This window comes from Marmota monax, unplaced genomic scaffold (assembly GCF_021218885.2).
Source record: "Marmota monax isolate L192 unplaced genomic scaffold, Marmota_monax_Labrador192_F-V1.1 WCK01_AAM20220418_F8-fsc00078, whole genome shotgun sequence".
Lineage (NCBI taxonomy): Eukaryota > Metazoa > Chordata > Mammalia > Rodentia > Sciuridae > Marmota > Marmota monax.
Genome location: NW_026694865.1, coordinates 35443 through 49991, shown reverse-complemented (window position 1 = coordinate 49991; position 14549 = coordinate 35443). Strand labels below are relative to the sequence as shown.

The 14549-nt window shown below is 35.0% G+C and overlaps 1 protein-coding gene across 1 annotated transcript in view; it reads right to left on the bottom strand.

Moving 5' to 3' along the window:
• The window catches only part of LOC124080573 (unconventional myosin-IXa-like), a gene marked incomplete at its 5' end in the record, with an annotated part of 209726 nt that overhangs the window by 170126 nt on the left and 25051 nt on the right, over positions 1-14549 (bottom strand). The window contains 2 exons of the mRNA XM_058573300.1: positions 6486-6575; positions 12128-12254. Of these exons, the coding sequence (XP_058429283.1) occupies positions 6486-6575; positions 12128-12254 (217 nt within the window). The remainder of the gene's footprint in view (positions 1-6485; positions 6576-12127; positions 12255-14549) is intronic.

The following is a 14549-nucleotide window of genomic DNA, read 5'->3' as shown; positions in this document are numbered from 1 at the left end:
TAAAACTAAAACCTACCCACTTGTTTATAAATATCATTTTTATAAAATACCATCACTATACAGAACCCAGATCCACTAATAAATATCTATTTATTCCATATCTCTCAATTTTTATTGCCTTTTTCTCAATGTAGTCCTACCTATATAACTTAACCTAAATAAAGCACAAATACTACATAGTATTTCCCACCAAAGCAAGATTTCACTTAGTGATTCCTATCTTACTAAAGAATACCAATATTCTTAGTTATTCAAGCCTGAAACTTGGAACTCATTTTTTCACATCTCCTTTTTCTTTCTGCCCTAATTCAAGTCATAACTAAGTCCTCTTGATTTTACCATATTGTTTCTATTGGCATGTTACCATTTCTTGGAGAGCAAAAATCTTTCTCCATACTACTACACTCTCTGAACTCTGTTCGATTTTGTTTATTTTTTCAAAGAACCAACTTTTAGTTTTGTCAATTTTTTCAATTGTTTCTTTTGTTTCGATTTCATTAATTTCAGCTCTGATTTTAATTATTTCTTGCCTTCTACTTCTTTTGCTGTTGTTTTGCTCTTCTTTTTCTAGGATTTTGAGATGAAGTATGAGATCATTTATTTGTTGGTTTTTTCTCTTTTTAAGGAATGAACTCCAAGCAATGAATTTTCCTCTTAGAACTGCTTTCAATGTGTCCCATAGATTCCGATATGTTGTGTCTGTGTTTTCATTAATCTCTAAGAATTTTTTAATTTCTTCCTTGATGTCTTCTATAACCCATTGATTGTTCAGTAACCTATTGTTCATTCTCCAAGTGATGTATTCTTTTCCCCTCCTTCTTTTATCATTGATTTTCAGTTCCATTCCATTATGATCAGATAGGATGCATGGTATTATCTCTACTCCTTTATATTGTCTAAGAGTTTCCCTGTGACATAATATATGATCTATTTTTGAGAAGGATCCATGTGCTGCTGAGAAAAAAGTGTAACTGCTTGATGTTGGGTGGTATATTCTATATATGTCAATTAAGTCTAGGTTATTAATTGTGTTATTGAGTTCTATAGTTTCCTTATTCAACTTTTGTTTGGAAGATCTGTCCAGTGGTGATAGAGGTGTGTTGAAGTCTCCCATGATTATTGTATGGTGGTCTATTAGACTCTTGAACTTGAGAAGAGTTTGTTTGATGAACATAGCTGCACCATTGTTTGGGGCATATATATTTATGATTGTTATGTCTTGTTGGTGTATGGTTCCCTTAAGCAGTATGTAGTGTCCCTCTTTATCCCTTTTGATTAACTTTGGCTTGAAATCTATTTTATTTGATATGAGTATGGATACTCCTGCTTGTTTCCGAAGTCCATATGAGTGATATGATTTTTCCCAACCTTTCACCTTCAGCCTATGTATGTCTTTTCCTATCAAATGTGTCTCCTGTAGGCAGCATATTGTTGGGTCTTGTTTTGTGATCCATTCTACTAGCCTGTGTCTCTTAATTGGTGAGTTTAAGCCATTAACATTTAGGGTTATTATTGAGATATGGGTTGTTCTTCCAGCCATATTTGTTTATTTATGTTACTAAACATGGTTTGTTTTCCTCTTTGATTATTTTCCCCCCTTTACTGTCCTACCTCCCACTGTTGGTTTTCATTGTTATTTTCCATTTCCTCTTCCTGTAATGTTTTGCCAAGGATGTTTTGAAGAGATGGTTTTCTAGCTGCAAATTCTTTTAACTTTTGTTTATCGTGGAAGGTTTTAATTTCATCTTCCATCCTGAAGCTTAATTTCGCTGGAAACACAATTCTTGGTTGGAACCCATTTTCTTTCAGTGTTTGAAATATGTTATTCCAGGATCTTCTAGCTTTCAGAGTCTGTGTTGAAAGATCAGCTGTTATCCTGATTGGCTTACCCCTAAATGTGATCTGCTTCCTTTCTCTTGTAGCTTTTAAAATTCTCTCCTTATTCTGTATGTTGGGCATCTTCATTATAATGTGTCTAGGTGTGGGTCTCTTATGATTTTGCACATTCGGCGTCCTGTAGGCTTCTAGGATTTGGGGTTCTGTCTCATTCTTCAAGTCTGGGAAGTTTTCTTGTATTATTTCATTGAATAGATTGCTCATTCCTTTGGTTTGAAACTCTGTCCCTTCCTGTATCCCAATGACTCTTAAATTTGGTCTCTTGATGTTATCCCATATTTCTTGGATGTTCTGCTCATGGTTTCTTAACAGTCTTGCTGAGCTGTCTATGTTCTTTTCAAGTTGAAATACTTTATCTTCATTGTCTGATGTTCTGTCTTCTAAGTGTTCTACTCTGCTGGTAGTATTCTCAATTGAGTTTTTAAGTTGGCTTGTTGCTTCCTGCATTTCTAGGATTTCTGTTTGTTTGTTTTTTATAACCTCTATTTCCCTGTATAGTTGATCTTTTGCTTCTTGGATTTGTTTATGTAATTCATTGTTGAAGTGATCTTTCATTGTCTGATTTTGCTGTCTGATGTCTTCCTTGAGACTCCAGATCATCTGAAGCATGTATATCCTGAATTCTTTATCTGACATTCCATCTGCTGCAGCTATTACCTCTTCTAACGTTGAGTTGACCTGCAATGCTTGTGGTCCTTTCTTTCCTTGTCTCTTCATACTGTTCGCGTTCCTTTCTACTTGGTGAAACTGTTGTGCTATTGAATTTTCCCGCTATATATTTATATTGGTCTTGTATAGTTGCAAAGTCTCCCTCGCAGGCGCGGGCGGTGGCTCTGTCCCTCTCCGGGCCGCTAGGCTTGTTCTGTCGGTGGTCACAGTTCTGTCTACTTTGCAGGCGCAGGCAGCGGCACTGCCCCTCTGCAGGCCTCTGGGGCTGTACTGCCAGTGGGTCGCAGGTGCGCCTACCTTGCAGGCGTGGGGCGGGGGGGGGGGGCGGCTTTACCCTTCCTCAGGCCACTGGGCCTGTTCTGTCTCTCGGTTGCAGGTCTGGCCTGTTCTGATGGTGGTCACAGTTCCGTCTACCTTGCAGGCGCTGGGGGGAGGGGGCGGCTCTGCCTCTCAGCAGGCCGCTGCTCCTCTTCTGCCAGTGGGTCGCAGGCCCGCCTACCTTGCAGGAGTGATTGGAAGCTCTGCCACTCCGCGGGCCACTGGGCCTTTTCTGTCAGTGGTCACAGTTCCGCCTACCTGACAGGCACGGGGGGTGGGGGGCGGCTCTGCCCCTCAGCAGGCCACTGGGCCTGCTCTGTTCGTGGTCACAGTTCCCTCTACTTTGCCGGCGCAGGGGGAGGGGGCGGCTCAGCCTCTCAGCAGGACGCTGCTCCTCTTCTGCCTGTGGGTCGCAGGCCCGCCTACCTTGCAGGAGTGATTGGAAGCTCTGTCCCACCGCGGGCCACTGGGCCTTTTCTGTCGGTGGTCACCTGGCAGGCGCGGGGGTTGGGGGGTGGCTCTGCCCCTCAGCAGGCCACTGGGCCTGCTCTGTGCGTGGTCACAGTTCCCTCTACCTTGCTGGTGCAGGGGGAGGGGGCGGCTCAGCCTCTCAGCAGGCCGCTGCTCCTCTTCTGCCAGTGGGTCGCAGGCCCGCCTACCTTGCAGGAGTGATTGGAAGCTCTGTCCCACCGCGGGCCACTGGGCCTTTTCTGTCAGTGGTCACCTGGCAGGCGCGGGGGGTGGGGGGTGGCTCTGCCCCTCAGCAGGCCGCTGGGCCTGCTCTGTGCGTGGTCACAGTTCCCTCTACCTTGCCGGTGCAGGGGGAGGGGGCGGCTCTGCCTCTCAGCAGGTCGCTGCTCCTCTTCTGCTGGTGGGTCGCAGGCCCGCCTACCTTGCAGGAGTGATTGGAAGCTCTGTCCCGCCGAGGGCCACTGGGCCTTTTCTGTCCGTGGTCACAGTTCCACCTACCTGGCAGGCGTGGGGGGTGGGGGGCGGCTCTGCCCCTCAGCAGGCCGCTGGGCCTGCTCTGTGCGTGGTCACAGTTCCCTGAACTCTGTTCTACATCAACTCTTGCAGAATCTTAAATAGATAAAATAGCCTAAATAGTCCTAAAATAGCCCCCAAAATTCCTTTTCCCTGGAGTCCATGTTCTGTATAATATCTTCCGTCACTTAAGTATAAATTATAAATATAATGGATTTCTCACCTACATTTAATTTATGTTACATTATGAAGGTGAAAGGATTTTAAAGATATAATTAAGGGCCCAAATCAGCTGATTTTTTTAGTTATTCCAAAGTAATAGGTGGGCCTGGTGTACAAAACAATCTTTTTTTTATATATATTTTTTTAGTTGTAGGTGGACACAATACCTTTTTATTTTATTTATGTGGTGTATAGGATTGAATCCAGGGCCTCACACATGCGAGACAAGTGCTCTACTGCTGAGCCATAGCCACAGCCACAGCCCATACAAAACAGTCTTAAAAAGGGACTGGGACCCTGTATCAGAGATTCTCCTACTGGCAATGAAGAAACAAATTGCCATGTTGTGGATAGAGCCACATGGCAAGAAACAGCCAGCAACTTCTAGTTGCTGGTAACAACACCTGCCTGACAGTCAACAATAAGTACCTTAGTCCTATAATCACAAGAAACTAAATTCTGTCAACAGTCTAAATTTGGAAGAGAGCCTTAAGCATCAGATGAGGTCACAGCCCTGATGGACATCTTGATTTCAAACTAGTGCCTAATTAATCTAAGCCCAGGGTCATGACTCTTGAAAACTGCCAAAATAATAATCTATATTGTATTAAGTTGCTAAGTTTCCTACACAGTTATAGAAAACTAACATTCCCTCCAAATGAATTCTTCAAATTGCCAAAGTGCTCCTTTAAAAAAAAAAAAACAGTCTTAAGAAAACTTTTTTCTTAAAACACTTAACAGTATTTCCATTTTCTTCAAGTAAAATACTAAAACATTTAAGAAATGCTTCCCATTTCAAAACTACTAATGGCTAGCACATTTCTGAGCACTGGGTGTTTTCAAATATTTATCAAACGAATAATACACCAAACAAGCATAAATAAAAATAAAAGGTTTTTTAACTCAGAAGTTGAATTTAAAGGTAAAATATAAAGAAATTTTTTGTAATAAAAAAAAGTTTGCAAAATATAAAAGCACCAAACATTTTAGAAAAAAAGGCAAAACTCTTAAAGGTTTGGGTTTTTTTACTATTTAGAAAGGAGCTATCAGAGTAGGAAACCGTAAGATATGACATAAGAAGAAATACAGACTCAGAGACATAGTTAAGAGGAACCCAAAAGAAGGATAAATGATCAATGTTAGCCTAAAAAAAAATTCTCCAAGGCCCAAAAACAATTTTTTCACTTGTGTTATCTTCTCATCTCACTCATATACTATTTTATAGTTTTTCATCACCTTCATAAACCTCCTCTGTATCAATGGATTTTCAATAATTTTCTTATTTATCATTTAGAAATGAAGGGTTTCCCAAAGGTTCATGTGTGAAGGATAGAGTCCCCAATTCAGCAATGTTTCAGAGATGGGGCTGCTAGAAAGTGACTGAATGATGCGTGAATCGATCCATTGATAAATTCTATAAGAGGTAGGGGCTAAGTGGAAGAAGTCACAGGGTTGGGGGTAGGTTCTGAAAGGGTATATTTTGTCTCAAGCTGCTGCTTCTTTCTCTGTGCTTCCAAGGTGCCAAGAGGTAAGCAACTTTCCCCCACTGGAGGCCCAAACCAATAGAGTAGACCAACCAAGAAATAAAACCTCTGAAATCATGAGCCAAAATAATTTTTTCTTCCTATAAGTTATTTTCTCAGGTATTTTGACACAGCAACAAAGAGCTGACTAACACACTATCCTATACACTTAGTATGGTAATAAACACAAATTTCATCTGGCAAATTATACGGATGTTATTTAAAGCCATAAGAGTGAGATAATGTAGATAAAGAATACAGAGAAGACAAAGGTTGTGTCCTACTTAGTGTACCCACCTTTTTGGAGGTTAAGAAGAAAAGAAAAAGCAAGCAAAAAGAACTACAAATACGGGGCCCACCACAAAAAAGTAACCCAGTAAAGTATAATGTGCTAGAAAGTAACAGGAAAAAATGAGGTCTCAAGAAGGAATAATCAATGAGATCAAACAAACACTAATAATTTACAATTCTACCTACTATCTGTCTACCTCATATTAATAATATTAAACTTAATGCTGTTTTTTAAAAAAAATGTAAAAGACTTATTCTTCAAATTCTTTCCTTTTCACAAAAGGATCAAGCTGTGAAAAAACTAATAAAAATTTAGATAAATTTTTAAAAATATGAAACTTAAGAATGATGAAAAAATTTAAAAAGAACAGTGAAGAAAGATCCTTGGGGAAAAAAATTTAAAGCTCCTACTTAAAATCACATTCAGTTTCTATGTGAATGGAAAATTCATGATCAAATTTCAAGGGCCTAGAAAATGTGTCAGTAAACAGATTTTTTAAATTGTCATTTTAATTTTGTTAAGAGGAAAAACACAAACTCCTAAGAATGTCTAGAATGCTTTGATTTCAAATAAAACCATACCTCTGCCAACTTGTATGGTAAAATAAGCTTCTCTCCAACTGTCACCGTCTTTCTCGTTACTAATGCTTCAAATAGCATCTCTTCTTTAACCTATACATAAAAAAGTAAATTCAATATATGATATTTATGACAAAGTTGAATTATTTTATTGAAAAGCCAACAGAGGAAAAAATATTATATTATATGGGATCAGCAAATATACAATAGAGAAAAAAGGAAATCCAAGAAAAATACCAGCAATTTGAACATTGGTCAAAGTAGAATTTAACTTGTCTCACTCACTCCCATTACCCCCACTAAAAACCAAAACAAGGTAGATGAGATAAACAGGTCTTTTTAAAATTTGCTTTCTGAGCGTAACAGAAAATAAGTTTATTATGAAAAATATAGAAAATATAGAATAGTAATAAAAAAAATTTTATTTAAAACAATTTAATCACAATACCACAACTGGAGACAAGGATGAAAAATAGTACTTCTTGAATTTCAGGAAGGTTCTCAAAAAGCCCTTATTTATGTTTCAGATGTTTATTTTTATCTATGGATATTAAACTTTAAAATAAAGTTGACACTCCCATTGTTCTCACTCACTTTGTCTCCCAGAGGTAATTACTATCATGAATTTGACATGTATCATTTTGGTTTTTGTTTTTATACTTTTATATGTATTAAATGTATTCATAAACATGATGGTATACTATCAAATAAATTTAACTCTTCTGTATGGTACCATATTACCATATGTTTTTGAGATATAATTATGTTTATAATTTAGATTAAGCTTATTCACTTAATTGCTATATAGCATACCAATAATACCTGTGTGTAATACGGTCTTCTATTTATCGTAATTATAATCACATTTACACTCTTTTCAATTTTGCACAACTGGAAAATACACTACAATGAATATTCCTGCATATGAATTCAAGAGTTCCTGTAATGAACAAACTTAAAAATAAAATTATCAGTTTATAAGATACTCATTTTCAGCTTTACAGGATATTACCAAACTCCTATATGTAATTTTTACCAATGTGCTCTCTGAACAGTAACACTGAAAGCTCCTATTTCCTCAAACCTTGACTATATTTGGTTTTATCAGGCCTTTAAATTTTATAACACTGAGGATGATAAAATGATAAAACAAAGATATTTTATAAAAGCATGAATATGTAATGAAAATATTACATTCATAAAAATTTATGGAGACAACATAATATCAAACCATGTCAAGCAAAATAATGTTACATTATAAGGAAAAGCTGAGTAATAAAATCATAGAAGGAAGTATTATCCCCACTATCAGCAATTTATGTCAGATTTAAAAAAATCCTTTCACAGCTATTTAAGTACTGGGGAATGAACCCAGGTGCACTTTACCACTAGGCCACATCCCCAGTCCATTTTATTTTTTAAAACAGGATTTTGTTAAATTGTTGAGGCTGGCCTTGAACCTGAGTCAATGGAATTACAGGCATGTACCTATCACTAAATTTGGCCATGAAAGGATAATTTTGAACCATATTCAACAGGAAAGTATCTGGCAAATATAACACCAAAAAATATGTATAATGCCCTCTTTTAAAGTATCCATTGCTCAATTCTCAAATTTCAAAAACTGCAAATAATTTGAGGCACATTACCTTCACAAAATACAGTAAAACTAAAAATGCACAATGAAGTTTAAATACAATGCACCCAACCTAATAGATATATTTAAAATACTTTGAAAAATGCAAACAATAATTGGTTTCAAAAAATAACAAAACTAAGACAGGTAAGAAGAAACATATGCAAGAAAAAAACAAAGGTATATTATATGGTACATTTCTACAATTATTCAAAATAAATATTTAAAAATAGGTGACAGTATATATCAGTGGTACAGCACAGGCTTACAGCATGTAAAGAGCCCCTGGATCCCCAACTCCACCACCACCAACAAAAAAATCTATGCTGTAGATTCAAGAAATCTTTTTAAAGAATAAATATTTATTAGTAGAAAATTCAACAAGCTCAATCCCCACTAACAGAAAAAATATAAATTGTGTTTTATCAATGAAATCTTAAGAGTTAAAAGAACCTAGAATATATAAATCAGAATTGAAAAATCTCAAAAATATAATATCAAATTAAAAAGTCAAATTTCAGAATGATTTTTTACAGTAGAGCATTTATAATAAAGTCTGAAATTTTCACATAAAAGAAAAAATTAAGAGAAACATATGGGTAATAATGAGTGTAATGCATTCCACTATTGTCATGTATTTTTAAAAAATTTTTTTTAAAAAGACAAACAAAATTCAAAGAGAGAAAAAATTCAAATTAATAATTTTAAAACAATAATTTTTAAAAGAGAAACAAAATTCAAAAAGAGAAAAAATTTCAAATTGATAAGATATTTATAAGGAAATCAAAAATAATTAATTTTAGATGTCTAACATATGATTTCTTAGAAAAATAAAAATTATTAAAATAATTCACATCAGCTTTGAAAAGTAATAAAAAATTCATTAACATGGAACAAATGGGAAAAGCATCCAATAAAACTCTCATAAGGTTGATCTCTCAAACCTTTCAAGAACACACTATTGATCCTTCTTTTAAAAAAAGGAAAAAGAATGAAAATGACCTAAGTCATTTTGGTGAATTGGCTTTTCTGCTGGCACTAAAGCCTGACAGAGATAATACATAGATCTATACACATGTACAACCACAGAAAACACATTAATCTTATTTTATTTGGTAAGCATCCTAAAGAAAATATTAATAAATTCATGATATTTGAATCAGCTACCTCTAAAATTTCCTAAATATTTTGTTATACACATATGACTTTCAAAATTTTTACGTTATCAATACAAACCCAACACCAATAGATTCACTATTCAATGTACAAAATTTCATGTTTATCTAACTGAAAAACTGTATGTAAATTAAAAACCCGTTCTTTATAATATTTGAGCAGATATTAAAATATACTCAAGATACAAAATCTGATAAAAAATCTGAACAGCTTTTGGTAATGATGATGGTTCTAAAAAAAAAATCCTCCATAATTACAATAAATCTACTGGAGATTTTTCACATTTCACTTAATCTCACCAGCAAAATCTATCCAAATAGGCTTTGTATACACAAGAATAAAAATATTCACTGCTGCATGAGAAAACAAATTTAAAAACTAGAAAAAGTAAAATTAAATCACTACCTTTAAACTATTCTTCAAAATTACCTATGTTTATCACTGAACTGAATCACTTTAGGAAAATGGGAAATTATAATAAATTTTAACTAAGGAGCTTAAATTTTAAGTTAAGCCAGTTCCCCAAAGCTTTAAGGCTTCAATTATTATCAATCTTAAACAACTAGTGGCAATCAATTTTTAAAATAATTTCTAAGACCTAATTACAGGCAGCATATCATGGTAGACAAATTTGAAGCTATTTTCTTTCTATTTAATACCAACCTTCAGTCCTAGAACTAGTCCAAAGTACACAAAAGAATAAATTTAAGTAGTTTGTATTAAGTAGTTTGGTTAAAAGTAAGATCTGCTATCAAATCACATCTTTGATACTGGTAATTCCAATTCTCAGAATTTGATTTCTCCTTTTTCTTTGAAGTTGCCTGGACTAACTTATCAGTGTCTCACCAGAAAAGGAATAATTCACTAGGTCTAGAATCTCTGATACTTGCTGAAGGCCTGGATATAAATAACATCAACCAGTCATATTGTCCAGTATTATAACACCACCAAATGCTTGACCAAAATATCACCTGAAGTGCCTGATTGAAATATTCTTTGTTCTCTGACCTTCAGACCTTCAAAATTATAATCTTATGGCACCACAGTCCATCTCCCCATAAAAATTCTTTCCAATGAGTGAGTCTAGTTCCAATTTAAGATACTCCCTTTGCCTGCCCCTATCTCCAGGATGTCATTTCATTATAACTAAAAGCAATGCCCAGTCATGTGTCGTGCTGTGCTTACATAAATAGGAAAGAGGCATCCACGGTTCTCCAAGAGCACTGCAGCCTTCTAATGGACACAACTAGAAAACAATTAACTTTATACTACAAAACCCAAACTATACCAACTAGAAGGAGATGTTCTATGTATAGGGAGTTGGTTTAGACTACTTAATAAGTTTACTCTCAATGAAGTAGCAAATGAACCAAGATTTGAAAATATTAATATTTCAACTTCTAAAAGGCACAGTAAGCTATAATTTCTAACTGCCAAAAACTGTAAATAAAGAAGACAACTCCAATAGGTGAATGGATAAACATACTGCAGTATACCCACACATACAATGGAATATTACCCAGAGGTAAAAAGAAATGAACTATCAAGCCACAAAAAGACAAGGATGAATCTTAAAACACCTATTACTAAATAAAATAAATCATTCTGAAAACCTATATGCTCTATCATCCCAATTACATTATATTACATTCTGTTAAGAACAAATTTATACCACCAGGAAAATGATCAGAAGTTGTTACCAACTTAGAGAGAAGAGTTGAATAGGTGAAGTACAGAGAAATTTTTAGACCTGTAAAACTATTCTGTATAACATTATAATGGGGATACCTGGCTTCATGTCCTAGTCAAACCCATTCAGCACAGAGTAATGTATGTAAATTTCTTTAATTATCAAGACATTAGGAAATTCCAGGAAAGACCATGACAAGAGACTTTACTAACTATATGACAAATATAAGAAAAAAATCTCAAGAAAGAAGATAGGAAAAGATGACAATCTAAGCAACTTTAGAAACTAGTGGAATCTCTAGGACTAAAGACAAAAAGAACTGTCCATAGGCACTATACTCAATTTGAGAAAGTTATTTCCCACAAATAACTACTACAAAAGAACATTGTTAACTGCACATTTATGGATGGCAGAGAGTATAAAAAGGTTTCTCATTGTTTGAGGAGAGTTAACAGATATGCAAGGTGAGAGAATAAATGATTGGTGTAGGAATGGATTTTTAGAAACTTCAGTATGAAGTTAGCTTTATATAGATGCAGTGGATTACACATAGAAATATTTAAAGATATGTGTATATACACAAGTTAGAATATACATATATTTTTCCTTGATCTGTCAGATGAGAGGGTCTGTAAGAAACAACATTCCATCTTATAGGGTGAATCTGAAAGATGAGTAGAAGATGAGAACATTCAAATTATATTCAACCCATTAAGAAAAAAGCAGTTATCTTTACTCACCTACCCCAAAACCCCATTTTTAAGTAAAATAACCTAACCAAAATCTTCACTATGAGAAGAAAAATCTCAGATTTGGAAAAAGCAAAATAAACATAAATTTTTCCACAATCTTATAAAGTCTAGAGTAGAAATATTCATCCTATCTAACAAATTGAGCAATTATAAATGTGTGCAGCAAGTAGAGGCAGAGGAGAAAACACAACTGTCTATAAATTCTGGCACACTCAATAGTAAAGTAAGGCAGATGTCAGGAGAATCTCCATCTTTTAGAAACACTATTAAGAAAGACTATCTAATAAAATCATTAATAAAAAGCATTAATCCACATATATCTGTAAAATAGTTATACAAAAAAGAATTTTACATTCTAAAATTCTTGCTAATTGAAAATGTCATCACTCACTTCTAGTAATTCTGATACAACAGGCAGAACTTCAGGATTACAGATATCAATGGAGTCATCCCGGTATGTCTTCTTTTTATAGCAGATATTACCCAAATGTAGTATTGCTGAGAGGAGAGAGAATATCCTGTAAAAATAAAAACACAACTTACAAATTGAAAATGTGCATTCTCAAAGCTTGTTTCATTTTAAAATTCTTGCTAAGCAAAATACCAGTACAAATAGTTTTCAGAAAAACAAGAAACATGAGAATAACTACAAATAAATCAAAAGTCACTGTTTACTGCAAAGTGCTATACATGACCTTAGTTCCAGTATTATACCATTTGTTATGTAGTTGTTTCAAGAGATTTCTTTTTTTTTTTTTTACATTTGAATCAGATGGGATATAATTTCTCATTTTTCTGAGTGTACAGGTTGCAGAATCACATTGGTCATGCAGTCACATATGTACACACAGTAATAATAATGTCTATTTCATTCTACTATCCTTCCTTTCCCCCATCCCCTCCCCTCCCCTCACTTCTCTCTACCCAATCTAAGGTGACACTATTCTTTTTTTTTTTTCCTTACATCTTCATACATGTATTTTATATAACGATGAGGGTCTCCTTCCACCTTCCATGCAATTCCCCTTTCCCTCCCTTTCCCTCCAACCTCTCTTCCCTATCTAGAGGTAATCTCTTCACATGCTCCTCCTCCTCCCTACCCCATTTTGTGTCACCCCCCCTTATATCAGAGAAGACATATGGCATTTGTTTTTCTGGGATTGGCTAACTTCACTTAGCATAATCTGCTCTAATGCCATCCATTTCCCTCCAAATGCCATAATCTTATTATTTTTTGGTGCTGAGTAATATTCCATTGTGTATATATGCCACATTTTTTTATCCATTCATCCACTGAAGGGCATCTAGGTTGGCTCCACAGTCTAGCTATTGTTAATTGTGCTGCTATAAATATTGATGTGGCTGTGTCCCTGTAGAATGCTGTTTTTAGGTCTTCTGGGTATAGACTGAGAAAAGGAATAGCTGGGTCAAATGGTGGTTCTATTCCCAGCTTTTCAAGGAATCTCCATACTGCTTTCCAAATTGGCTGTACCAATTTGCAGTCCCACCAGCAATGTATGAATGTACCTTTTTCCCCCACATCCTCGCCAGCACTTGTTGTTTGACTTCATAATGGGTGCCATTCTTACTGGAGTGAGATGGTATCTTAGAGTAGTTTTAATTTGCATTTCTGATTGCTAGAGATGATGAGCATTTTTTTGTGTATTTGTTGATTGACTGTATATCATTTCCTGATAAGTGTCTGTTCAGGTCCTTGGCCCATTTGTTGACTGGGTTATTTGGGGTTTTTTGGTGTTTAGCTTTTTGAATTCTTTGTATACCCTAAAGATTAGAGCTCTATCTGATGTATAAGGGGTAACATTTTGTTCCCAGGATGTAGGCTCCCTATTCACCTCACATATTGTTTCTCTCAAGAGATTTCTTGCCTGAAATTGTTATAGTATTTTAACAAGTCCATGTGTTTACAAATACTGTTGTTTCTGTCTGGAATGCATTTTCCCCATACTATTTTAGAAACACTGAAACAAAATCTCTGAAGGAAAGGCCTCAGAATTTGCATTTTTATCAGTTATCTGTGGCTATTTTTTTTATGATTAATCATGTTTTAAAATGCTTTTTCTTTGTTAAGTATGAGGCCAGAGTGGTATATTATCTAATAATTAGACCCCTTTGTGAAATACTCTAAACTGGATCCTCTCTCGTGTGCCTAGTTCCTACATCAGAGGAACATATTCCTCCAGTAAATAATCAATTCATCTACCTTTGCACTATTATCCCATTGACCCCAGTTAACTCTCTCTCACCTGAACTAGAAGAACTTTCTATCAAAATACTCTCATTTTTATCTTTTTCTTATTTTAAATAAACTGCTGAGATTCAACATGTTCTTCTCTTCAAAGTAAGCTTAGTAAAATATTAAATCACTTGTTTTCACCTTGTTACTCCTACTTAGTACCACATTTGGCATCTTCTACCCCCTAATATATCTCAGAGGTTACCAAGGACTTCCACACAGCTAGGAAGAGATATGAGATTATCTGACATTTCAGAGGCATTTAACACAGCTAATCACTTCATTTAAAAGCCCTTTCTGAATCTCTTAAATACATATAACTTTGTACCTTTACCAGTTGAAAATAACTACTTGTCTTCCTAAAATTAGGAAGTATTCTAAATAAAGCAAAAATATTGCTTTAGGAACCAGATATACTTTGAATCAACATCCAGTTCATGAGTCTAATTTTTCAAATAACATAAAATTTTTAAATGTTTGAATCACTCTCATGATTCAAAGAAAATATACATTATAAAGGAATAATTCATTAAAGTTTACTGAAATACAGTAGAAAATA